Below are 27,972 nucleotides of genomic sequence, written 5' to 3' on the forward strand. Positions count from 1 at the left end.
TCATTTTCGTCCCTTTTTTGTATCAATTTAGCAAACGAGTCCCTGTATAAAAAACATTTGGTCCTGTAATATATCACATTTTGCCAGTTTCACCCAATGAGAATCCATTGCATGTTTAGCTGGCTTACTTGGCTTTACCATGAAAGGAAGAACTTATGGAGAAAAAAATAGGTTACAAAAGCGTTTAGTTATATGTGTTATTGAATAGCTGTTTCAAATAATCCCTATTGAATTTCAATATCCCCTTTTACAACTAAAAATTGACAGTATTATTTATAAATTCTAAATGAGAGAGAATAGAATTCTCATAATATTAGGAGTATTTAGCGCTACGATTAGACCATGTTTTTTTAAAAAATATTTTTTTTTGTTTCAAAATATTTTTATTAATTTTTGAAAGTTTTAACATATTAATATTAAAAATAAATTTTAAAAAATAAAAAATATATATTATTTTCATGTATTAAAAAAAAAAAACTTTTCAGAATACAATCTTTCCAACTTATCCAAACACCTACAAGAAAGATCACATGAAGCAAATTTAGGCCTGGTACTAAAAGACAAGGCCCTCTTCCATCACCAACGTAAAATTTGGAATCTCATTTCAGACAGCAAAATATTGAAGGCACAACCACCATGTTCAGCTAGTTTACGAGAGTTCGGAAATAAATAGGCAAAAAAAAAAAATTATCAATCCCAAAATTCAAAAGGAATTGTCAACAGGGAAATAAACTAAATACAACTAAAATCCCTCCAGCTGATCTGACTACGAAATGAATACACCCAGTGCCTCGAAAAGGAATCCCCCGCCTCTCTTTTGGTGGGGGAGGAGGTGTCTAATCAAACGCTTCATCAACAGAACTCATCGCCAGAGCCTACTTATGAAGCCCTTCTTGTCCTTCTTCATCCTGTTTTCTAGAGATGGGAAATCAATGCAGTTATAGGCAAGGTCTAGAACAATAGGATTTCGAGGTATTGATTGGAAAGCTGGAGGGAAGACTTCGATGCGCGGAACACTTTTGACATTTGGTTCCCCAACTGCTGACTCGTAGACATCAAGTTTCTCAAGGAGGAATTTCTCCACCTGATACATTCAAATCAGTAAGTCAACCAAGATCAGACGTGCACAAGCAGGAGCTGAAGCGACTCCCTTGAATTATTCATAGGATGTAACAAACATTATGTAATGATCGCAGACAAATAGAAGCACTAAAGTGAAAGAGAAGCTATAAGGCTAATAAGGAGAACCCATAATAGAACAAACTAACTAATTAGAATTTATAATTTATTCATGACAACTTTATAGCTGGTCAGGATAGCTTAAAAGTATCTGCAGAATATTAATGCAAAGCTTATATCAGAGAATCTGTCTATAGAAACCAACAAAGAACTCGGAGCATCCTTGTCCGGTACCTGGCTAATGCCAGCTTACTCTCTTTTAGTAAACAATAAGGAATGGTGGTCCTCGTCTATTCTGTGAGAAGCAAAAGGGAAAAACAAAGCCCAGATGGTTTACCTTCTTGTCCACTCCGCTGAGTGATATCGTGGAAACTTTCTTTGAAAGATTCTCCGAAACCTTCTCATGCTCCATGATCCCAGTAGCATGCTCTATGCAACTGTTAGCTCTGCACTCGTTGTATAGTGTTCTCAACTCTTTGATCGTTACCTGTTATACAAAATCATTAACAGTCCAAGACAACCATTTGGCATGTCATACAACTTGCACGTCATGAATCAAAATCACACCAAGAAAGCATCAACAAGAAAATGTTCCTTAGGGTACAAAGCAACTAAAAAAACCACAATATATGTAAAGGATTGCCCAAAGTTTTAGTCTCCTTTCTTTAGGCTACATCACCTCATCAGTGCTCCTCACAGTTTGGAATTTCTTTAGGGCATTTTCAGCAAGGGATCGAGCATGGCAGTATAATACATATGCTTCTGCTCGCTTTCCAGCTGAACTATATGATTTTGCCAAGTAGAAGCACCTGCAAATATTTCAGGAGAAGAAAGATTAATAAAGATCCTAAACCTGGCAAGGATAAATTGATTGGCTCTTGGAGAACCAGCTTCAATTGTTTAATTCTGATAAGCAGGAATGTAACCGTTGATGTGCATTGTGAAGGGCATAATTAGGCAAGTACATAAGAAAAGATCATTGGGAAAGCAAAGGATGATTAAAGTTGATGATATGGGAGGATAAGATATCTAGCCATCAAGTGATTTCTTGAATATCACTTATAACACCCCCAAACACGAAAGGGATTGTCAAGAGATTCAACCAATCAAGAACTATCAATTGGGGGAAAATGTAAGTGAAGCAGCAAAAAAAATCAATCTAATGAATTGGTATAAATTTCAAATCCCAACCTTTGTGCTCGGAAAGCCGTACTTCGAAGATCACAGTCTTCAGTGAATTCTACTTCTTCAGGTTTTCGGTCTCTTCCAGAACTAACTAAATCAGAAAGGTCAGCTGTATTCTGTCAAACATAACATTAATAGAAACACAAGAGGTTAGTTATTTTGCTGAGATAGTGGCAAGTTTTGTATTCAGCAGTAGTTCAAATCATTCCTGTAAAAAGAAAATACATGTTGGAAACACATGCATAAGGAAAGATTGCTAACCTGTAATAAACGATCATACAAGCGAACAAGCTCTTCAGGCTTGGTAACTTTCTCATTTTTGTCATCTCGGCGCCAGGTAAGTTTACTCTTGGCAATGCTAACCAACAACTGGTTACGCTCAATGGTACGCTGTCCTAGTACAGCACTAACAGCTTTATCAAGCCCATTTAACTCATCTTTGACACTGTCAGCATTACCAGCACTGACCTAAAAAATAGTGTACAAAAAGTTAATTATGGAGGATTGGAATATAAAATGATTAACAAAACTAAGACTATAAAAATATTTAAAAAACAACCAAAATTACGATGGTACAAGCAGGAAAAAAGAAGGAAAACAATTAACAAGATTTGGCTGAACTTCCACACACCAAGTCACTGCGAATGAAGCTCCTAGCCTCGTGATATGCCGTGAAAATTTTGTCAAAGACAGCTAATTTTTTCTCAGCTGGGATTGAATCTGCTGCAGGACCATGCAAATCCTTCTCCAATTCTTGTGCTGAAATAATCATCAGACAAGAGACATAGTTTCAGGCTCTGTTAGAGGCATAAAAATAAGTGAGGGGGAAAATGGCCAGCAAATTATGAACATTCAATCCACTTCTTAATGAAATTGATGAAATCTAGGTATTGTAACATAGAGATCAATCTCTCAATAAACCTATTCTAATAATCCAACCTGCTAACAAGTCAGTACATTAATGCATCACTAGCAGAGAAGAAACTATTTGGCATATATTGCCATCACCCACGTTGAATCATGCATTCCCATTCAAAGATACACATGAACAGAATATATCAATCAACAATCAGTTCATAAAATTTAGAGAGAACCAGTTTATAAAATTTAGAGATGAGAATCATTAAAAAGAAGGAGAAATAGCATAATGACCATCCTTGTAATTGTTCAAGAGCTGCTAAAAGAGAAGATTTCATAGCAGAAATGGATTTTTGCTAAAAAAAACAATTACAGGAGGTGATTACACACCCACCACAAATATAGTACTCCATGATAATATTCCCGCCTAAAGTTTTACTCATGGAAAGAAAATGTGAACCTTTTAAAATGGCAACCCGAGTTTTTGCATTTGAAATTGGAAATCTGTGACCAAGCCAATGAAACTCTGTCAGGGATGCAGCCTGTTGAGATCTTGCTTCAGCCATAGCAGCCTACAAAACAGCGCAGAGCATTCTTAAATGCAAGAATGAAAATAACAAAATAAATATTCATAATATATTCCTCAAATCAAACTATAGAATGGACAAAAAAAGAGTTTAGAAATACAATAGCCATAGCCACCGAGTAACATAATGTTCTAGACAGAATCCAATGCAGTCAGAATCACTCATGCGTATAATAAAGGCTAGATTTAAATTGGTCTAAAATAAACATTCTGGAATGTATTAACTTTTCAAATGAGAAGGCAACAGATAAAAAACAGGCAACTACTGAAGACACTAAAAGTAGGAGAACAAAATACTGGAGACACAAAAAGAAACAATAGGTCAAGGACAAATTCTGATAAAAGATCAAATCTCACCTCCAATTTTGCTTTGAAAAGGTCTAGCGCAGGACCTTCCATCTCACCAATTTGTAAGAGCTCAGAAGTTTTCAGATTTGACTCGCCGATTTTGTGCCTGCAGTATCTAATACTAGGTTCCAGCTCCTCAACGCGCTCACGGCACAAAACTTGATTCTCTAAATCTCCATATTTCCCCAGTTCCTCATAAACCGCTCTATACAATACATTAAGCTAGTCAAGCACAATATTCAATATAAAAGCCAAATACTTATTGACCAAGCACTGAATATATCTTTTTATACTTTGGAAGTATTAGACGAGAGGAATTTGGTCTGAGAAAGTGATACTCAGTATCAAAATGTTAGCCTATGAAAGTGTCAATGTTTTAAGGGGACAGTAATCATTGCATCCACACAAATTCAATAGTGATGTTTCAACTATTAACTTTCTGTTAGTTTAATTTTGATATCAAAAAAGCACAACAGGCAATTTATCAAACAGACACAAACTCAATGTTAAATATTTGAAGTGGATAATCACTAATCATTCGCTATGGGAAGATGAAATCAGGCAGGAGGACAGACATAGCAGAATGGAGGGGGTACTGAACTCGAGTGCATGGAATTGTGTCTTTAGAGCATAGCTACCATATACAAAACTCAAATCCCCTCAAGAACCAGCTTGGGAAGTACCTGGCTGGCTAATGGCCCTTTTTTCAAGAAACATTTATTGACAGGTAGAAACACTGGAAACACTATTAAATGTGAAAACAGTAGTGATAATGATTTAATATGATAAAGATGAGAATAACCTGGAACTTATAAAATTCTTCAACGCAGTGTCCCAATTCCGATCTTGTTCAAACAACAGAAGCCCATTCATATATGATGCGTAGGCCTACAAATCAGGCGTCAAAGATTGTTAATTGAGAATAAAAGAGCCATCTCAATATGAACTAAATTGGAGGAATGCTCCTCAACAGGCAGTACATGGAGTAGTTATTAGCAAAACACAGAATGCAAAGCAACTTGGTGCAGTTAAGTTATCAAGAAAATGATCAAAATATCTAAAGGTAAATTATGATAGATGATAGAACATATGCATAGACTCCAGTCTTGGATGTATGATCACATCCATGCTTTTGCATCCTCAAACTCCTCAAAACAAGACACTCTTGAGACAAAACAGAAGAGCAAATTCTGTGGTCTTTAGTGCCAATGCATGAGGTTAGAACTATAAGATCTCATTTATAATTAAAAGACCTACAAAGCTACATCCATTACTTTTGAAATATTTGAATTCACATAAGCAACATGTTAATAGCTAGATAACATGTTTACAATCCCATAAGCACATTTTGCATACTCTAGCTTAGATAATAGGCCAAACTATGCAAACAGGTACAAAAGAATGGTGACGAGATCTGCCTTATCTTCATTTCCCATTCCCGGCAAAACCCAATCTTTCAAAGTTGCCAATGAAGCCAGCACTGGTGAATTCAATTCAAATAGCATTGAACTCAATGGATTCTTTCATAAACAATGCAACGCAACAGTGTTATGATTCTGTAGCAATCTAATACAAGCTCTAGTTGAATCTCATCTCACCAATGCAAAACAGCAATGTTTATTATATGTTATGCTTTTAGCTTCAAAAGCTGAAAAACAATTTCCCAAATGACTTGTTTGCAAGATAAGAAATAGAATTCCAAATGAATTAAGAACATAAGCTAGGAAAAATTGCTTTGACCATGATCTATGGTCATGCTGACCACCACTAGGAACAAACTTGACAGGGAAGTTCATCCAATTCTTTGTGCAAGAATTAGAGCAAAACTTCTTGCTGATGCAATCAATACACAAGTAGACACAATCTGCACTAACTTTTATTTGAATAATTATTAGGAGGTATCAAGGCAATATGACTTGAGATGACTAAAATCATAGACACACCTCTGCTTCCAAAGATGTTCTGGAATCTCCCTTGGCAGCACATAATCCTGAAAATAAATCAGCCCATTTTACTGCTTTCCTCAGTCTCCCAATCAAATAAATACGTTGCTTGGCATTTGGGCCATCTAGAAGCTGTCGTTTCTCCATAGCATGGCTCCATGCTCTCTCTGCCGTATAAAGAACCATATGCAGATACCTGTTCTTCTTCAAACAAGATAGATTATAATCTTGACAGACTATGAAACAGAAATATCATTTTCAATCTCTCATATATATAATGTCTGCTAATCCACGAAGATAAAGAAACCTCAAAAACAATGTAACCAGTGGACGCTCAAAATAGTTAATAAAGCAACACAACTACCACTATCCCCAACAAAGGATGCTCAAAACCGATTCTTGCAACAAAATTAGGCTACCAAATGTACTCTGTGACAGAATTGTTATCATTTGTTTCATAAATTCTAATTCTTACTTGATCAAAATGATCCCAACCCATTTCTCTACATTATCCCTTCACTGTCTATACTTACAGAAACAAAGTGCATGTTGCATTAAATTAAGGAAAAAACAACAATACAGGATTAAATGAACAGTGCTGATTTCTATAAGCTATACATATCAACAAACATAGTGCGCAAAACAAATAAGAAAAAAGCTATAATCAACAACACACACCTCACTTCCGTAACAGTGGACTCATTTATAGCTCTGCGCGTATATTTACCGCGGCCATGAGTAAACTTCAACGATTTATATAACCTCCTTAACCGTGCAGTACAATACCTTCTGTACTTCCAATAAAATTCAACCAGTTACACAGTCAAATCAAAATTCCTTAACAAACAACTATCAGAGTCTAAAAGCTAAATTCACATACCGATAACGTGCATAATCCCCATGCCTCAATCCATGCTGCATTTGCGCAGATTTCAGCAATTGCAAAACTAATAACCAGAACACAATTAGCAAAATAATAAATTAAATAATTTCACTCAATTTAAGCTTAATTCATTTAATTTTTTTGTTTAATTTAAAATGGAAAATGAGATTGCATGTTCATTTGGTTGATAAAAAAACAAAGACAGTGGAGATTTAAGAAAAAATAATAACCGTTGATTGAGTATCTCGGATTGATCTGATCAGAATTATTGGATTTCGGACCGTCGACTTCCATTGCGATCGCTTCATTCTCTTTCGCCATGATTCCTTCAAGCAAACAAAAAGCGAATCACGACAATCAAAGAAAAAAAAAGTGTCATAATTAGATCCGGAAATTGGCGATAGAATTTAAATAAAAGAAGGCGCGGTGGAGGGGGAGTTGAAGAGATGCTACCTTGCGGTGGTGGTAGTGGCGCCGCCTGCTGCCTGGCGGTGGTGGGTAAAATGGTTTCAGTTTGGTTTTTAACGAGCACTGTTTTTTAAGTGTTTGGTGTTGTGTGGGGTTTTGGGGTTTTCTATTGTTTTGTTGAGTAGAACAAAACGGTCCGGATCTTTGTTCGGTCGGGTCGGGTTTTTTTAAATTTTCTCAATATCATTCGAAAACAATCTGATTACCAGTTTTAAATGGGATGGTAATTATTTTTCCATTTTTCTTTGACTTTGTCTTATTATTCTCTAATTTTTCCTTTTAAACATTTCCATGATAAATTGGAAAATTTTTATTGGTGTAATAAAAAAATAGATGTAAATGTAAGAAGAATACTTCAATTAAGAAAAATCTTAGTAAGTTATTGCCCAGAGAATTATGGAAGGTAATGCAATTTAAGGAAAAACACGCATCCATGTGCATGAAAGGGTGATGACTAAGCATGATGATATTTTTGTTAGAGGTATGGCTGTATGGGTGATACGGTCATATAACAACCTCATTAATTTATTTATTTTTCTTTGATTTTGATTTTTAATATTAAATTTCTTAAAACTAGGATTTTATATTTTTTTATTTATTTTTTATGAATTTATTTTGATCTTGAAACCTGGATCACTGGCTTAACAGATTAACTGAGTTGACTCGGTTTATTTTTTTCAGCTGTTTTTTTAATTGATTTTTTTATCTCAATCTCTAATATAAAGTTTATTGGAAATTGAAATTTATATTTTTTTTTTCTTATTTTCTACAAGGTTATCTAGATTTAACGATTAGATAGCAAACTGACTCTGTTCATTTTGTTTGTGTAACGATCTGACCCAACATGTTGTGTATTGTCTGTTTTGGGCCTCTCAGTCCACCCATTACCAGGACTTCTGCCAAGGTTCCCCTCACGGTTTTGTTCTTGATAGCCACGCATGGTCCCAAAACGTATACAACATGTTAGCAACCAGCACCACCAATAAGGTCTTGGTTCTGGACGCTCACTTCTTATGTAGGATATCATAGTCTGATCCTTTTTAATTGAATATTTTTTAATTATGCTTCACAACTTTTTTTATTTTTTTTAGATGAAGCTATTTTATTCTCATGGCCTGGATCATAGGTTTAACAAGTTAATCCATGTGGATTTATTTTTTTAATATATTTTAACTTGATATTTTTATTTTTATCATTTAACATTTAGTTGATTATAAATTAACTTTCATAATTTATTTTGAATTTTTTTCTATAAATTTATCATGATCTCATGAAGCAAGTTGTAAATTTAGTAAGTTAATATGAACCAATTTAATATATTATTGTTTAATATATTACCATATAGAGCTCATAGTTAATTTTTTATAAGAAAACATGTTTAAATATTTTTAAAAGATTTTTTTTTAAAATTTAGCTCTCATCGCAGCACGAGAAATGATTTATTTTAATACGTATCAATGTACCATCATCCTTTTCTCATGTTCCTCGTATATAAAGGGGAGAAAAGAAAATCACATTGAAGTTAGTATCTCAACCATAGTTTTTAGTTTTAACCAAGTTATTCGGGTTAAATTTTTTTAAAAAATAAAAATAACATCATTTTAGTAAAAAAAATAAAAATCAATGGGTTATAACCAGGTTTTTGACCGGGTTTTGCCGGGTTGCCAAGTCACATTGGGTTTTTCCTTACCTTATTTTTTCTTTAACCCAGCCCCAGACCAGTCAGGTTCTAGATCAACCCTCTAGATCAAGCCGGGTTTTAAAACTATTATCTCAACCTATTTTTTTAATAAAAAAACAAAATTAATGTTGGTATTACTAATTAACTAAACCCATTTTTTAACAACTAATTAAAACACGCTCAACAAATACACACCCAAACTGAAAAGTGGGCCAAAAAATCAAGCCTGGATAACTTTTCTTAATCCGCAAGATATAACAAAATATTAAAAATCATCACAACCCAAACCCAAACTCAATCTCCAAGTACGTACCAACCCTCTCCTTGCCGGCCGGGAAAATTTGAAAAAGCCCAAAATCCAAAAATAAAAATATTAAAATGGCATTTACATCCTCAATATTCTCTCACATTCCCTTGAACAACCAGAGAATATACTCTCTGAGTTTCCATAAACCAAAACTACTCAGAACCACCGTCACCGCCGCCTCACTTCCGCCTCAATCGCCTCGGACATCGACGGAGCCACCTTGGCCGTCATCGGGGGCGGGTCGGTGGCTGCATTGGCTGCCGCCATATCACTCAAAGACCCCGAACGGCGGCGGCGCCCCCAGGCGGAGGAGGTGGGCGGCTGAGACAAGGAGGTGGTGAGGGAGTACTTCAACAATTTTGGGTTTCAACGGTGGAGGAAGATACATGGAGAGACTGACGATGTTAATAGAGTGCAGATGGATATTAGGCATGATCATTCAAAGACTGTTGAGAATGTGCTGAAGATGTTGAAAGACGAAGGGTCGTTGGAGGGTGTTAGTGTGTGTGATGCTGGGTGTGGTACTGGGAGTTTGGCTATACCCTTGGCGAAAGAAGGGGCGGTTGTTTAAGCTAGTGATATTTCTACTGCTATGGTGGCTGAGGCCGAGAAACAGGTGAGCTAGCGGCGGCGGCGGCGGCGGCTCTTTGTTCTGCTGTGTTTTCTTTTTGGTTCGTTGTTCTAGTGTACAAGTGTTAGCGGTTTTTTGAAAAGCTGCTTAAATTGGAAATGTGGTTTTTATGTGTGTTTTTTGTTCAAGGAAATGGTGTTTGGTTTTTGTGGATAAAGAAAGTGAATTGCTGGTGATTTTTTGGTGGATGAAATTTGGTTTCGCTTACCATGGATGGGTTTGATTTCATGGGTTTTTTAGGTTGTTTTAGAAATGCAACGGGGATTTCACAGAATTGATTCTGGTGCATTCAATTTGAAGAATGACGAGGACGGTTGAGGGTGTGGCGACTGTGCAATCATGGCTGCCACACTTGCTCATGCGCGGTTGTGAATGGACAGTGGGCACAACTTGGCGGTCTGAAGTATTTGTGACCATTTCGTTAAGAATCATGAGTCGGATTCTTGAATGGCATAAAATTATTTGGTAACGTGCAGGGGCAGAGATAGGAATTTTTCTTATCGATATAAATGCATATAAATTACTTTTTAAGATTAATTGTTCACTTGGATATATAAATTTGTCAAGTTAACAATAAAATTTTAATTCAAATATATAACATAAAATATATAAAAAATAAAATTTAAAGTACATAAAATTCAAAATAAAAATAAAAATAAATTACACTATTAAAGCTACACCCTTTGATGTTTTGTAGAATAGAATTCATCTATAATCGAATCCAAATCAATATCTTCAACAAGCTCTCGTTCAATGTAAATCATCGTAGAATCTGCTAAGAACTCCTCTTTTATTTTATTAAAAAGTACAGTTTTAACATGTTTCATAACTGAAAATGTCCAGTCTATAGTGGTATGAAAACAGGCAAAGTCAAAACAAGACGAATCAACCTGTCAATTAAATGATAGTGCTGCGATTTATTTATTTCAGCTAATCCTCGACATAATTCAGAAATGGTAAACATATTTTGAAAGCTCTCATGATAAATCACATAAATCTAATAATGCTCTAGTTGAGATCTCACGTAATACATCTCTTGTTCATTGAAATCTTTAGGATAAAATTTCTCAGCAAGCTTATAAATATCATCAGCTTTAAATGATTTAAAATTGTCCTTAGATTCTAAAGCAGAGCTAAATACGAGAAGTTCCACTGTCCCATCACTAAATTTAGAATTTAATTCTTCCAATTAAAAATCTATTGTTAAGTTAAATATATCATAATGATAATGCTGGTAAACAGTCACTGAACCTTGTTGTTGACATGAACGAGATGTAGCCTTTTTATACTAAGCATTCATATATGGTATGTTAATCTCATATTTTGTGCAAACTGATTGCACATTTGCAAGGAGAAGATCAAATCTGGCATTTCTCAAAATTCAAAGCAATGTTGTAGTAGTTGATACAAGATCCATTGCATTTAAGATGTCAAGAGATTTTTGCTGCAAAGCTCGACAAAGTAAATCTGTAATCCCTATTATTTTATGCATCAAATATAAGATGAATATACATTCAAAAGATTTCATCATAATCAAACAACCACCAGCTTCTCCACGTATAGAATTAGAAGATCATTCTTTAACCATACTTTCAAGCACAATAATAGTTGCACCATAAATATCTATTAAGCTGCAAATAGAATCAAAATGAGAGCTCCAGCGAGTAGTTCCACTTCGATGTAAATTACCAATTTGATTAGCCCCTCTACCAGTCTCACATTCTCCAATAACTACCATATGTGCAATTTCTATAGCTTGAATATCATGTAACTCGATATGATGTTTGGAAGAAGCACTAATAAGTTTAATAATGGTTGTTAATTTTGAGAAAAATAACCAAATAAAAATCTCATTTACAGCTACTGCAACTAATGCCAGTTATAGTCAGTGAGCAAAGCAATGTACATAAATATGCATAAGAACAATATCTGAAAAATAGAGTTTGGATTCCATTCCATGCCCCTGTCTGTCATAGTTAAGAGAACATTGTTTTTACACTTTAAAAATATTTTTTAATTATTTTTTTGATATTTTTCAATATTATATTAATATCAAAAATAATTTTTAAAAATAAAAAAAATATTATTTTAATATATTTTAAATAAAAAAACATTTTAAAAAATAATCTCCTCTAATAATACATTGAACTTCCAGGTTGCAGTCCTAGCTTGCCATTTGATTGGTACATGCCTGCCACATCGTGGCTAGAAAAACAAAAAAAGCTTCCTTTGATTTCATGGAGGAGAATAATTATGGGTTTTGAGTTGTGTTGGCAGTATAAAAGTGGTAACCGTATGATCTGGCAATCTAGTTGAAACTATATTATAATTTAATCAGAGCATGTCCTTGCATATGAAAATGTGGTGTGAAGAAGGACAATTACAAGATATATTCAAGAACTCAGAATATTTTGAAAAACATAATTATAAATATTCAAGTATTCGAATAATATTTTTTTCTTACCTGGGCTACAGCCCACCTGAGCCTTGTGCAAGGCTCCGCCCTTGGTAACGTGCATTGATTAATTCCTGAAGAAGTTATTGAAACCTAACTTGGTTTCCGATTTTGTGCAGGCAAAAGAGCAGCTTCAAGAAGGAAGTGAAAATGTAGTGCCTGTGATGCCAAAATTTGAAGTGAAGGATTTAAAGAGTTTAGATGGGAAGTATGACACAGTGGTCTGTCTAGATGTTCTGATTATCTGATACATTACCCACAAAGTAAAGCAGATGGGATGATTGCTCATCTCGCATCATTGGCTGAGAATCGACTACTTTTGAGCTTTGCGCCAAAGACATTTTATTATGATCTATTAAAGAGAGCAGGGGAGTTGTTTCCTGGGCCTTCAAAGGCAACAAGAGCTTATCTACATGCAGAGGCAGATGTAGAGTGGGCATTGAAGAAGGTTGGGTGGAAAATAAGGAAGAGAGGCCTGATCACTACCCAGTTCTACTTTGCAAGGCTCGTCGAAGCTGTTCCTGTGCAAATGGAATAGAGGTTAGGTTTGAAACTTGGCATTATTGCGCTTGCTCTGTTGCAAGAAATGGTTAGGGTGTTTGTTATTAATTTGTAGAGCCTTGAATTTTCTCTCTATATTGTCATTATACTCCTTTACTGTTATGTATTCAAGTGTGTACTAGATGACCGTGCATCTAACATTTGATACAGCTAGCAAAATTTTGCTGTTCATCTAAAATATCCTTTAATTGTTCATGTGATCATATGATGACACCAATTTGCTACTTTAGGAAAAGCTGTTGATCCCTTTTCCTTTCAGCTTTTTGTTTGCTTCTCTGTGTGCAATATGTCCATTTTACATGTTTCATTCAGTAAACTAGATGATAAGAGAGTGACTAGCATTGCAGTTTTTAGGCCTTTGAGGCTCTTAAACAGATATGTACTGCAACCTGTTGATCTTTTTTGTCCTTTCTAAATTTAAAAGCACTTATCAAGCAAATTTTCATGCTCGAAGATGAATTGATGTTGAAATTTAAGCAGAGCAGAATTATTCAATAAAAAAAATATGATGTCTGATGCAAGTCACGTCGATTATTTTCATAAAGAAGAAACTGGAGCAAAACCCAGGCTAACACATGTCATAATGCTCAACTACAATGTAGGAAGCTTCACAAACATCTCTTTGTTTTGAACCATTAGCTTATAACTTATCAGCAATTTTTACTATAGCATCCGTGAGCTTATTGAGAGCACTGACTAAGCTGTCATTATGGTCCTTCCTTTGCTCTCTATCCAGCTGACAATTAATATTTTGAGCTTTTAGTTGGGAATTCAGCATGCTCATGTTCCTCCCTAAAACTTTGATCAATCTATCCTCAAGATCAGGGTCCTCACTTTCATCTGATGATAAGCGCCTCTTCTTCCCCTCCCTAGACATCGATCCTTTCCTTGTTTTAGTTCCTAGATTTTGTTTTTTGGTTGTACCTGCACGCACTGCACAAGAAAATCATTTCGTGACCAACAAAAAAGCATTAAGATTGAATTCTATTGCACACTTTTAATATTGAATATGGTCTCAGAAACAAGAATGATTTATGACTATGATAATAGCCTAATAGATAATTTGCACAGAACATAACATAAATCTGCTTCTGCAATCTAGCATTAATACATTACACAAACATAGCAGGCTAGTCTTTGTTAAGATAGTTACAGTTTTGAGCATGTCAAGATATAATTCAGTATGTAGCATAAGCAGAGAAAAGTCTTGAAGAGAAAATTGGGCAGAGAATGAGAACTTAGTGGATATCTTTTAATATAACAGTTGACTCAAAATGGTTATATTTTGGGTTGGAACTTGATTGTGAGTGATTTATGGATATTCAATTTGCAAATATGGAAACTTTCAGACTTAAGTAAACTACCAGGGGAGGATTAGAACGAGGCTGTGACACATAATACATGTGAAAATATTTTTACCTGTTAAGCAGCTCTGTGATTGGAAATACAGATTGGGCAATCAGAAGATAAATTTAATTGAAAGCCCTGCTGATTGACTTTTTTTTATAGTGAAACCGAGTCCTTTACCTTAAACATTGGTAACCACACTAGGCAAAGGCCTAGGAGTCAATCGAGAGGAATTGTTTTGGGAATTTCAAGTGAGTTGTTTCCCATATTGAGGTCCAAGAATTAGAGAATTTAAGAAGTGATCATATTTAGCAGATTTTCCCGTTACCTGAGTTAAGAGTACCCCAAGCCCCTAGCAGAATTCCATGCAAAACATCCACACCAAATTGACATTGATTGAGGTACAAAAAGGAGCAAAACTGTATTCTGTAATTCACCTTGCAACACAATTTCTCTACCTGATGATATGGGCAATGGATTTGCCCGTGTCTTTCTCAGATTCCCAGTTGCTGTAGTTTCCTTCTTGGAGCTCCAGTAAGTTTTATCCTGTCCAGGTTGTTCCCATTCCAGAAATAAACCATCTTCTGCTCTAGCACACTGACTGCTATCAAGATTTGCCTCGGTGTATTCATGTTCCTCCTCCTCTTCCTCTGCTGTTGCTGCCTCGTCTCTATCAATGCAATCCATTTGTTTCTTGAAAGTGATTTGTGACAATGGAATTGCATCAGTAGTGATCACCCTCCCGTCCAAGAGATAGTAAACTTCCTTGTCAAAGAAACTGGGCAACTTCCTTTCTCTCCTCAGCTCATTCCTCATCATCCAAAATGATTCAGCCTCGTTCATCTGCTGAGACTCCCATGTTTTTATCTTCTTAAAATCACATAACATGTTTCCCCATCTTTTCCGGCATTGAACAGGTCCTCGGTTCACACCGTGCTGTCTACAATATGATGAAACTGAATCCCACTTGGATTCAATCTGATCTGATCTCAAGGCTGAGGTGGATCTGCGACTCCATTGAAATTGGTTCTCTACAACCTTCTTGCTCTCAATGAGGACAAAAGTTTCTTGCCTAGTCCATCGAGGATGTCTTGTTTTAGTTTTGTCATCCCCATCTAGTGCTTGTTCTTTACGAACTCCGTTGGGTCTAGACAATTCCTGTGTTTCTTGTCCATCATTTGACTCTGACACCATGACAATTGGACTGTGTATGACAGTAAGTAAAGCTCAAAATGTCTGAATGGTCTTAAATCAAAGGACCATTCAACTTGCTGCCTGAGGTAGGAGAGGAGAGAAGGATGTACTTCTTGTGTCTGGATAGTATCATGTATGTGGTATGGATTAGTGCCTTATTTCTAAGGATAAACCCTGAACAGTTTCATATCTTTTTCCATCTAATCAATTTTCTACTATAAAGGGAACCTCACCCACCCCCAAGTATTTCAGTGTTTAATAGGATACTTTCTTTGGTTTGGATACCCTAAATTAGCATCCTTATCTCTCCTAATTCAAAACATAAAGGCTAATCCCTGGCATTATGGTCAATGGAGGCCCTAATAGTCAGTGTTGTTTTTTAAGATTCTACCAGAAATGGAGATACTCATGCCTAATAGGGATGTCACCTTCTTGTTTTGCCACGGAGAGTTTGAAGGGCATCCAGTTTCTGTTTAGCAATATACCATAACATTGTGTGTCCTTGTATTTACACCTCTCTTTGAGTGGCTTGCATGTGTGCGACTGTGCGTGTGTACATGTGTGCGCTCTTTTGCGCGTGTGTACATGTGTGCGTGTGTCTGTGTATGCGCGCGCACATGCACGCTCTTTCAATGGTTTGTTCATAGTTGAAGGTGAGCTAAAATATGGGAAAAATTTCTTTGCAGTTGGAGGCTAGCCTCAGTACCATATCCTGGCACAGGTTGGCCCCGTCATGGTCTCCGTCTGATGGGAGGTAGATTTTGGTAAGGCAATTCCGGAGCCTGAGATACTCCAGGGAGTGCAAACCAGTTTTTATGGAAATTTTCATTTACGGCGAGTTCTTAACTTTGTATATGCAGCATAATCAACTTTGGTGTTTAATATCTGACCGTTTCCTTTAGTTTTTTTTTATTGTTTTGAATACAATATTTTTCATGCGTTACTTCAGATTTGCAGAACTTTTGCTGTATCCATGGGGGAGTCATTTGTGTCTATAGCACCCTATGGTTAATTATACTACCATACAAGGAAAAGGGCTGTTTAAAACTCCGTTGATTACCAGATCAAAGAAATCCCCCATTCCATGCTTTTCACTGCATACAGTCTGGACAAAAAAATCATGATTGATAAACGCATTGACTCACCAGGATTCAGGTGCTCTTAAGTCCAAAACCCTCCTTCATTAGGGGTGCCAAGCTAAATTTGATCGTTTCCATTTATAATTTGAGTTATGAAGAAATTCCCTATAGGAACAGGGTATAAAAAGCTTGTATATACGGTTGGCTGATCAATTTCTTGCATTGTACCTACCTTGTGTAGGAAGAAATTCATTACAGGAAAACAAAACGCATACATCATTTTATCTTTTCCTGCACTGCAAATAATTCTGAGACATCGGAAGCTATCAAGAAGGTACCCTCTTTTAGGAGAAAATGAACTTTATAATCAAGATGCCAACGCAAATGCCAAGATGAATTTCTAAATTTAAACCTTCATCAATTGCACAATTTTTGTTGATAATGTATGTGAAAGTAGGGTATCAATAATGTAGTCTTGAACTGAGCTCTCTTTTAGGTATGTTTGGTTGGATGGTTTAACCTGTTTTTTATTTTTTGTTAGAAGTTGATTTTTTTATTATTTATAATTATTTTTTTATGTTTTTGAATTGTTTTAATATATTAGTATAAAAAAATATTATTTTAATATATCTCCGAGTAAAAAACATTTTAAAAAATAATCGTTATTATATTCTCAAAACACTTTAGCATGATGGAAAATTGATTTTTCTATCTTGGAATGTTTAGAGAATAAGTATGGCTCCATATATCTTCTTAATTTCAAAAGATTTTCTTTAATGACTTTACTGTTTTATCTTAATATTGATTAAAATTTAAATAAGCTATATATCTTCTTCTTCTTCTTCTTTCTCATATGCTGTGAAAGAACATGCACTCAACAAAAAAAAAATAAAAATTATCGTTTTTTTTTTTTTACCGTAACCATCTAAATCTTTAAAATTCATTTTTATGTACATGAATTCTATTTATTTTTTTAAAAGAAAAAGTTAGGTGCTAAAATTTCCCAAATCTCAAGGAATAATTTTTTTAAAAAAAATAAAAACGTCAAATGGTTAATTAAAAATTAAAAAACTTGCCTCAAACTTCAAGTGATTAATTAATCATTTTTTTCCCATTAACAGGTCCTTTAAATCTACTCAATTTTAAAATGTCAAATAGATCTTCATTAAAACTCGGGTACTTAAATGAAAACAAATGTAATGGACAAGTAGTTATTTGACAAAATATGAAAATATCGAGAACGTAAATTGTAATTAACTTTTACATAACCCGATGAAGCTGATGACATGGCTTGTGAAGTAGTCCAGATCATCAACTGAATTAACTAATATCGAGGGGAAACCGTTAAAAGGAGAAAGGCAGCCCCCATCCCTCTCCCTCCCTCCCTGTCTTCAAGGATCTCCCTCTCTTCTCTCTGCAACTAATTAGGGTTTAAAGTCACTCAAATAATCACAATTATCGTGGTTTTTCTATCAACGTCAAGGTTAGTCGATTTATACTCTTGATGTCTTAAATGCATTATATGTTATCGATAATGTAGGTAATGTGGTAATGTGTTTGTAAGAAGTCCTCAAAGAAGAAATTTATGGGTTATTTGGAATGAAATTAACCCATTTCATTATCTTTGTTTAAGTTTTCTTAAAAAAGTGACGAATTGGATTTTGGTTACTTAGTATTTTTTATTGGGTTTTTCCTGAATTCAGAATCTTTTTGGTAACTGTAGTTTCGCGTGGGTCGTATCATATATTGTGAGTAATGTAGTCTATCTGTTCGTAAAAGTTCATTGTAGAAGGTCATTAATTATTGTTTAAAACTAACACATTTGATACATTCCTGTAATCTTGCTACTGGAGGTGGTTTTTCAGAATTTTGCTGCTTGATTGGGTGTCTTGTGTATTTAGAATTCTTTGGTCATTGTCAAAAGTTTTTAACTTCTGTACATTTTTTAGTAATTCCGAAGTTTAGCATGGAAGGGGGGAATGGAAGCGAGGTAGAAAGAGAAGAAGATGATTCTGTGAGCGATATTCTTCAAGACCGATTTAGACTCTCAGCCATATCCATTGCCGAGAATGAAGGTTCAGTTTGTCAACGTGACACTCTTTGCACTGCTGCTTGGTTGCTTATGTATTAAATGGGTTTTATTTCTTTAACGGTTGTGAACATGCCCTTTGAGCAGCAAAGAAAAATGGCGTGGAGATATCTGAACCAATAACTTCTTGCATTGCTGATTTGGCCCTTAATTATACAGGTAACAGACTAAAGTTGCACCCAATTTCTATTGCTTTAGTTTTGTAGAGCTTGTTTCTATTGCTATCCATTTGAGAACAGTTCATATTGGTGTGTTTCTGATTTATTAGCATTTCACAAGACCTGCAAATCTTTAGCCCATGCAGTTAGCAGAATTTAAGCAATGTTTTGAGTATGGTATGGTATGTCTTTACAGCGATGGATTTTTAAATTTAGCTAGATGTACAGTACTTGGTTTTGTCAGAGCCATCAAGTTCCCCAAAGTTTGTTCAATTCAAGCATTGCACCAAACTTGACAGAATAGCTGATTATTATGCATATGTGACAAAGCTGATTTTATGGTGATTTATTTACCGCAGTGCATCATCTCCAACACTGTCATTTAGCACACTGTACTGTAATATGTCTGATGATTACGTTCCTCTTTGGGTCATACCTGCACTAGCATGGACCGAGTTAATGCTGATTTTTGTTGGTGCAACTATGAAATGATGGTTGCACACTTATGGGGAACAAGTATATCCTTCTATCTGATTCTTTTGAGCTTAGTTTGACAAAAGCTTGGTCAAGCTGACGAGTAACAGTTCATTCTTGTGATGTTAACAAACTGAGCTGGGAGGTTTAATGCTGCTCATTGCATATTGTCTTCTAATTCCTTGTATAATTCTTCAGTGGCAGGTCAAACTCTACTAACTGATTAGTAATGGAACTTGCCATAAGGAAAACCACTAATAAACAATCGTTCCTAGGCAGAATTATGCATTTTATGAATACAATTCCTTATGATGCTTCCTTGGAAAAAATTCTAAGCTGATGGAGAAGTTTTATTTGTTCATTGTTAGATAAATCTTGATTAAATTAATGAAGTGGGTGCTCTTTTGAAAATCAGAACAACTTGCGAAGGAACTTGAGGCATTTGCACAGCATGCCGGTCGTAAATCTGTGAACATGGAAGATGTCATACTTTCTGGTGAGTTTTGTGACTCCTCAGGTTTGACTGTGCTGTTAGTCTATGAAAAAGAATGACATTGTTGTTGTTTTCTGTTTTTTTTTCTCTTTCGTTGTTTGAGTACTTTTTATATCGGATTTACATATACTTGCTATGAATCTTTTAGCAATTATTATTATGATGCAAGTGGTATTTTTGCTCTTTTCTCACACTTCTGCCAAAAGATCTCAAATAGAGTGAGAAGGAAGGCGTCCCTTTTTTCCATTTAAAATGTGAGGAGAAATCATTAGTGTCCTCATTCTAATATTCTGCATTTATTTTGTCTTGGTTTCAGCTCACAGAAATGAACATCTTACTGCGTTATTGAGGTCATTTTGCAATGATCTGAAAGAAAAAGAGCCCCAATCTGAGAGAAAGCGGAGGAAAACATCGAAAAAGGAAGATAAAGCCACTACAAGTGCTGTAAATATTCCTGATATTTAACAATTGCACATCTCGATTTTTGGGAGAATCATGTCTAGTGCATGTAATTGTATGTACACAGAAAGATGATTTCTATAATTAGGACTGGATGTAATGTTAATTGTTTAAGCTCTTTGCAATATGATGAAATTTCTAATGATCCTCCCCCTACTTGCTGCTGTTACCAAATACTCCTCCACTTCAAGTTCTTTTCACTTCTCGTTTTATAATTTGCTTGCACAGTCTATATGCTTATTATAACTCTCTACATGGATGATGGACAAGATATGATAACATTTTATTTTACAAGGATGTCATGTCAGATTTACATATATACCGTCTCACGTCCTTTTGCTGACTTCCCAGGTGGAAAACCAAACTAAGCAAAACGAAGTCTTCAAAAAGACCGCTGATTCTGGTCTTTATCTATAGTCCGCGCGTAGCAATCATTATTCTCAGCTGAGTGTATCTGCCTGCTTCTGTGGTGTTGAGATATGGCCACAGCTGACATCCAATATTGAATCAGTTTCCTCCTTTTTAATGTGAAGCTCGACCTTGTTCCAAAATATTACATGGGAATTTTTCAAAGTTTCTGATTTTGTTATATGGAGTCGGTCAAACGCTTACAGGAATACTCATATATACATTCTCTCTCACTTTCTTTGCATCCTCATGTATTTTTTCTCCTTTTATATTTATTAATTTAAACATCAAACATTGTTGTATTCTGACGAGACTTGTATTATTGCAAGAAACACCAATTACTCAAAAGATATTGGATAGAATTGAACGATCGGCCCTCTCAATTCTTGAGCAAAAGCCCATATTGTTTCTCGCACTCACAGTGGGCTGTGTCCATCCCGAGATATTCTGGCTTGCCAGACATTACTTGGGTGTCCATGCACTCTCTGTCTTCTATGGGCAAGGACACCCCAAAATTTCCTCGGGAAGATGCCTAAAAATCTAATCTTTGGTTGCGAGGCTGAGGGGTCATGTCATATATCATCATACAATGCCAAGAAAACGACCATTACCAGGGAATATTCTAATTTCTACATTGAATTGGTCCTCTAACCACTGACCACTGACCACTGACCACTGACCAACCAGCTACTGGCTCATTTCCATTTTATTTTTTCTTTAGCTAGCCTTTGAGAAACGTGTAAAAAGGGCAATGATTGTGCAGTTAAATTTGCAAATTTCTTTTTTTTTTTTTCCTGAGTCTTGCTTTTCACTAACTCCAACGACAAAGGCGGGAATTCATTTTCAAGCCCTCGTTTTCAAAAAATGCACTTAAGTTGGCAGACTTTTACATTACAAAACAAAAACTTTGAAATTAAACCAAAGGTAGATGGATGACGTAATTTGTGAGGGAGGGTCATCGCATACTTTTTGCAGAATCTTTAAGCTAGTCCAGTAGCAATTGCAGAAGAGTCAGAGCAGAGAGAGAGGAAGAGAGAGAGAGAGGAAGAGAGGAAGAGAGAGATTTCGCTTTCAGTGTTCAGTTTCAAATACTGTATTCGATCAAAATATTGCTGGGATTTTTTATTTTCTTCGTACAGTTACAAAATTCATGATTAACGGATTATAAGAATCACAATGGAATGAATTTAGCGTCCCCTCTCACGAACATTGTTATAAGACCCGGCTAGCCTAACCGGTCATTTTAGCAACTCCCTCAGGCTTGACTGGAGTTAAATCAATAAAAAAATTTAATTTTTTTATAATAAATAATGCTATTTAAAAAAAATAAAATAATATCATTTCAGGTTATATTTATATATATATATATATAAACTTAAATGAAAAAATAAAAACTTAAACAAAACTTGAAATAACTCTCATCCAACATGTAACTCACCCAACCCGCTACACACACACGAATTGTAAAACGAAGGAGTAGATTAATACTTGATACTTGAATTTTAAACTAAGATATAACTCATCCTGGACTCTTGTTAACCTTTGTTTTTATAAAATAAATACTGATTTTATATCATTAAATTTTAAATTTTGGATATGAGAAAAAAAAAACAGCAAATGATCTGATAAGAAAATGATCAACAAGAGTTAAGAGATTAAATTAAAAGTTTTCCAAAATAAAAGATTAAGTTAAAACTGCGTTCAAAACCTAGGGTTTAACCATTAATTTACTGGAAATGGGGACAAGCTGTAGGGTGTGTTTTTTTTTCATTTAAACTGTGTTTTTAAAAAAAATTGAATTTTTTTAAAATTTTAAATTATTTTAATATATTGATATTATAAATAAATTTAAAAAAATAAAAAATATTTATATATTTCTGAAAAAAAACCACTTTAAAAACTAAATTGCTATCATCACTCCAAACATCATCGAAATTGATTAGCTATTGGCTACTTTACACGCGCATGGAAATGAAGTGGGGCCGGGTCACTAGTTTCTCTTCTTACCCGACCAATCATGATACAAGAATTTCTCTCTTCTCTTTTTTTCATTACACAACACGAAAGGAACAGTTGAGAAGTTGTCTTTGTTCACTTCGGGCCCCCGACACTGAATCTCCATCATCATTTACAGACTACAGCCACGTGGACAAGGTGTGCTTGGACACTGTCAAAGTGCGAGCAGTGAGCTATGGTAATGGAACCTCTTGTCCGATCCCTATCAAGTTGGCGCGCATGTGAGCTTTGGTTAAAATGTTGTTTACAACTTTACACGGAGATCCCAGCAATGCTGGAGCATGAAAAATCCCAAAAAAACCTAATTTTTTTATTTTTTTATTAAAAATATTTATTTAGTTATCACACACTGTAATTTTAATTCTTGCTGAAAAAACATTAAAATTTCAAAGAAAAAATATATAACTTATAGTTTTTTTAAACCTGGAATTTCTTTTAGAAAGCTATTAAAGCATGCATGTATGGTATGCTTTGTTCAATCATATTTTAGTATAAAGAAATCAAATAATCATAGCATTTAATCTACTCCTATTCTTTAATATTCATGCGTCCAAAATATTAGTGTGCGTTGGTTTGTCATTGCGTTAATGATTAATTTTCAAAGTGATTTTTATTTTAAAATAAATTAAAATAATATATTTTTATTTTTTAAAATTTACTTTAACATCATTGCATCAATATAATTTAAAAATATTAAAAAAATATGAATAAACAGCACACCAAACAAAAAGGGATTTTCTTTAAAACGGAAGTTAAAAAGCTGCAGCTAATCAGAGCCTTCGTGTTCAGGCTTCTGTTTCACCTTTTTGTGCTGGACGTTCAAGTACACAAGCTTCAGGCCCACTATACTAAAATAAAATTTCCAATAAAGCCTTGTAATTAAGTTATAGCCAAACCCAATTTATGACCCAAAGTACGCTAAATAAAAGCAATTCTGGCTGTGGTCCACTCTCTTTTCAGCCTCTCGTTCACATGAATCTCCTTTTCTTTTCCCTTCTTTTCCTTTCCTTTCCTTTGCCCCTGAAGGTGGATAAGATAGGCTGACAAATCTCATAAATAGGCATTAACTATTGTATATAGAATTCCTTTGGGATTGGGATATGGTATGATAACGTATAAATTTTTTAAATTTATTTAGCTGATAATTGAAGGATATTTTATTGGCTGAGTTTTGAATAAATTATTTACATATTAGCAATTTCAAATAATTAAGAAAAATAAAATAATAAGTCAAGGCACATTTACCGTGTTTGTTTTCGTTGTTGGCCACATGTTTTAAAAAATAAATAAATTTTTTGTTTAATCTTTTTTATTTTTAATTTGTTGATGTTAAAAATAAGTTTAATAAATAATAAAAATATTATTTTAATATATATTTAAATTAAAAATACTTTTAAATATAATTCCAAACAAAAACAAATTCTACGAAACATCACGGTTCTTCTTCCCTCAATGATTCATTCCACTCCATGATCAATGCCCATTCCTGTGTCACTTTCATGCATGCAAGGCAACAAGATGGAGCAAGCTAGCTAGCTGTAGATCCAAGGGCCAGGAAACCACCATTAACTCGTGAACCTTTTTGCCTTCAACCGTTTCCCTCCCCCTCCCCTCTCTTTCGCTTTCATTGCAACCGTCCGGTTTATCGGAAGTTTACTAGAAGCTGCTGCGTCACGGTATGACCCTGCCTGCCTCGAGTAGCCACGTAAAGACAATGTGTTCTTCCATAATGGGTGTGTATTTTAGCACATTATGTCATGCCCGTTGAGTTTCTCAAACCTGATATGCGCTTGCTTTTCATCGGATTTATTCATGTTTTTTACTCTTTTTGGTACCCACGCGACAAGATTGATATTTTTCTGATTCATTTAAAATAAAATTTTGAATGTTTTTATTTCTTTCTTGCTTTGAATTATTATTTTATATATTTTTCACACTATTTTTTATATACTATTATATTTTTAAATAAAAAATATTTTAAAAAAACAGCATCAGCTGCAAATTTATTTCCTGCCGGGCCACGCTTTATTGCAGTTTTCTTTGTATTTTTGCTCTTTTACGTCTTTCGTTGTTCCCTTTAATTGTACTGACAGGTTTGATTTGTCTCCGGCACACAACGTTCTCCTTAAGCATCAAGCAAATACGTGCCGCATGGTTTTCAAGCCTTTCTCCTCTTTTCTTTTTCGGTTTTCTAAGCCTTTTTTCTTTTTTCTTTTTCTTTTTCTTTTTTTCAGGTCGGAGAATTATCATTCAACATGTTTAAATATTTTAATATTAACATAATATATTTTTTATTTTTTTAAAAAAATCATATTAATACATCAAAATAAATCAAAAAAATTAATTTTACTGGCTTACCTGAAATTAAAACCGGGTCGGATTTATAAAAAATAAGAGTAATTAAAAACCTAGTTGACCCTACAAGACACGATCAAAAATCTTATTACAATTAATTAATTATTTTTTATTTTTTATCAAAATAATATGATTTTGATAGTAAAAAGATTAAAATTAATCTTAATAACTCAATCATAACTCATAATTTAGTTTTTAAATGGAGTCGACCACTAAACCGAGTTACCGAGTTACGGTCATAAAACTTAACCAGCTTAACCCACGCTACTATTTTGGATAAAGTTTGGAGCTTCAGTACAATCATTAGATTGTACACGTACACAGGGATTTGCCAACCTGTAGAGAAAAATTGTAAATCTTGCCAGAAAAATATGGGTAATCTGTCTTGCTACACTACAATCTCTTGAATTAGTAGGCAGATGGGAGTGGGACCAGTCCAGCTCCATCTAATTTAGGCAGGCTCTAAATACATGTAACCACGTGGCAACTCAAGACACCTGGCAGATTTCGAAATCCAATTTTCATCCAATAACTCGAATTTATTAATATATCCTCCCTGTAAGTGGGGCTTCATCAAATTATCAAGAATCCCCTTGAAAATCTGGTGGATAGGAGCTCGTTTCTTGAAAATTGATCTGGAAAATGATCTCTTATGCTTCATCAAATACATTAAACCTTATATTTTGTTTTTATGTCCCGATCTCCCTACCTACTAGATTGCTTCCACATTTGCGTTCAAGCTCTGGAGATTGAATAGTCAATTAAATAATCATGCTCTCTTGAAATTAAAAATCTTTTTAATTGTATAATTTATAAAATATCGAAAACGTGGACCTTAATTATTTCCAAGTTGCGTCAAATTGAGAGCTTGGAATTGCCACCCCATCAAAAATCTTGAAATCAATTTTCTTTTCCGGCAAGAAATGTCCTTGTAGGAGTTAAAAACTTTTCCATTTCATGCAAAAACAAGTTCAAAAACTAAAAATAAAATAATTATGTTAAAGAACCACCTCAACCCAATAGTTTAAGTTGTTATATAAGATTTCAGGATGTATTTTATATTATTCTCTAACATGTTCTTTCAAGTGAAAGTCCTTTGGGCTTGAAATTTGCATAGATCCATGTTATCTTGTGCTTAATTTTTATCAAATAAATAAGAATGATAAGATTCAAACTCGTGACCGCTTGGTTATCAAGACTCTGATACCATATTAAAAAATTATCTCAATTAAATAATTTAAATTATTAAATAAGATTTTAATATATAATTTATATTATTTTTTAATAAATACAAGCACGAAAGTAATATTTAGTAGCGTTCCTAGACAATATTTGACAAAAAAAATGATTTTTAATTTAATATAAAAAATAAAAAAGGCTACAGGAGAAGAAGAAAAAGTAAAAGGGGCTATGATCCTTTTCCTTAATAAAAACAAAAGAAGGTACTTCAAGTTCTATTGCAGCTTTTGATAACTCGACCAATGAAAAGATAACACATGGAATCCTCGAGAACAGCACTAGGAATAAATGCTTTTCTAATCCTTTACGCAGAAACCATCTTTCAAAATTCTTGCCTCCAGAGGTCCATCGCCTCAACGAGGCAATGACAACGACTCGGTCTCTTTCCTTCTCACTCGCTTGGCTTCGATGGCTTGGCTTTGTCTATGTTCTTTCCTTTTCGAGCAAACAACATCTTCACATGATCCATGTTATTGTTTTGCTTACAGTTTGGTGGTGATTAGATAGATGGTTTGACACGTTAATAAATAGTCATTAGTAGATAATTATGCGAGAAGCCAAATCTAATATCATGCCAAACACTCTTTCCCTTCCCCCCTTTAAAGAATACAGTGAATGAAGTTTCCTGATGGGGCGTGATGATAAAGGACTTGAGATTTGCATAATAGGTCTCGAGTTCGAGTCAGAGCGTGTATCTCTTATAAGAACTTGGGACAGCTGGAATTTTACTTACTCATACAAATTCACAAAGTACGCTTTTCGAGAGGTGGGGTCTTCTCGAATCCAAAAAAAATACAGTGAATGAAAAACATGATGTCATATTATCTATTATTTTCGTATCCCGAATCGTGCTCAGATATGTTTTAAAAATATATTTATAATAAGAAATATATTAAATTAATATTTTTTTAATATTTTTAATGTTTAATATCAAAATTATTATATTATATTTAAGCTACCAATAATGATGGGACATGTGGGCATTGAGATTAAAATGTTATTATATGGATTTAAACAGCAATTACTCGAGTTGATTAGAGGTAAGCAAGGTTACTGGTTTGGCTAAATTCAAGACAGGGACAAATAATGAATGGTTTGGGCAGAGCATCAATTGCATGGATGGAATTAAGGAAAATCTTGCAAGACAGCTCTCCGCGCGGTGAGAGTATGATCGAGTCATTTTACAGAAGAAAATAAAATATTGCGGTGGTTAGTCGACATGAAATGATTAAGGCATCTATTAGGGGAGGATTTTCCTCATAATAAATAAAAGGGATTGGCCAATAGGGCATCTAGATTGGTACATGTCAGAAAAAGGTACCGGAGAGTTTGGTTTTGGTGTCTCCTCTCCACACAAAAGCCAAGCTGCAGCATTCCCATTATATTTTTTTATTAATATCACATAAAAAAATCAAATAAATTAATATATGTTGGAATAGATAAGGAGTGGGATAAAAAGACATCGGTAGTGCTTATCAGTTACATTTTAAATTGTTTTATGTTTGTAAATATATTAAAAAAAAATTATTTTTAAAATTTTCTCTTTTAAAAAAATGATCGTACATACCGCAATAAC

General features: G+C 34.4%; 3 protein-coding genes and 1 pseudogene across 6 annotated transcripts; 2 read left to right on the plus strand and 2 right to left on the minus strand.

Annotated features, from left to right (window-relative positions):
• Positions 1–531: 531 nt before the first annotated feature.
• LOC133676255 (uncharacterized) lies at positions 532–7,551 on the minus strand. Its single transcript, XM_062097901.1, has 14 exons — positions 7,436–7,551; positions 7,213–7,308; positions 6,980–7,046; positions 6,778–6,888; positions 6,100–6,295; positions 4,959–5,044; positions 4,166–4,361; positions 3,683–3,794; positions 2,996–3,123; positions 2,626–2,832; positions 2,371–2,480; positions 1,859–1,988; positions 1,517–1,666; positions 532–1,084 (listed from the first exon to the last, which is right to left on the minus strand). Exons 2-14 carry the CDS (start codon positions 7,301–7,303, stop codon positions 863–865), a joined length of 1,806 nt encoding a protein of 601 aa, XP_061953885.1. The 5' UTR covers positions 7,304–7,308; positions 7,436–7,551; the 3' UTR covers positions 532–862.
• A 2,032-nt stretch (positions 7,552–9,583) lies between these two features.
• Positions 9,584–16,510, plus strand: LOC133675537 (magnesium protoporphyrin IX methyltransferase, chloroplastic-like; annotated as a pseudogene).
• LOC133675204 (trihelix transcription factor ASR3-like) lies at positions 13,597–15,857 on the minus strand. Its single transcript, XM_062096501.1, has 2 exons — positions 14,891–15,857; positions 13,597–14,018 (listed from the first exon to the last, which is right to left on the minus strand). The coding sequence occupies exons 1-2, from the start codon at positions 15,624–15,626 to the stop codon at positions 13,726–13,728; spliced, it is 1,029 nt and encodes a 342-aa protein (XP_061952485.1). The 5' UTR covers positions 15,627–15,857; the 3' UTR covers positions 13,597–13,725.
• Positions 16,511–17,921: 1,411 nt separating the features above from the next.
• On the plus strand, positions 17,922–21,045 carry LOC133675676 (protein MHF1 homolog). Of its 4 annotated transcripts, none has more exons than XM_062097126.1 (6): positions 17,922–18,188; positions 18,666–18,780; positions 18,882–18,953; positions 19,842–19,922; positions 20,236–20,363; positions 20,730–21,045. In XM_062097126.1, the coding sequence occupies exons 2-6, from the start codon at positions 18,672–18,674 to the stop codon at positions 20,793–20,795; spliced, it is 456 nt and encodes a 151-aa protein (XP_061953110.1). In that variant the 5' UTR covers positions 17,922–18,188; positions 18,666–18,671; the 3' UTR covers positions 20,796–21,045. The 4 variants fall into 4 exon arrangements, with proteins under 4 accessions (XP_061953110.1, XP_061953109.1, XP_061953108.1 ...); XM_062097125.1 differs by having other exon boundaries at positions 18,671–18,780; XM_062097124.1 differs by having other exon boundaries at positions 17,926–18,188; positions 18,655–18,780; positions 20,730–21,042.
• Positions 21,046–27,972: the final 6,927 nt, after the last annotated feature.

Source organism: Populus nigra, chromosome 16, assembly GCF_951802175.1.
Source record: "Populus nigra chromosome 16, ddPopNigr1.1, whole genome shotgun sequence".
Classification (NCBI taxonomy): Eukaryota; Viridiplantae; Streptophyta; class Magnoliopsida; order Malpighiales; family Salicaceae; genus Populus; species Populus nigra.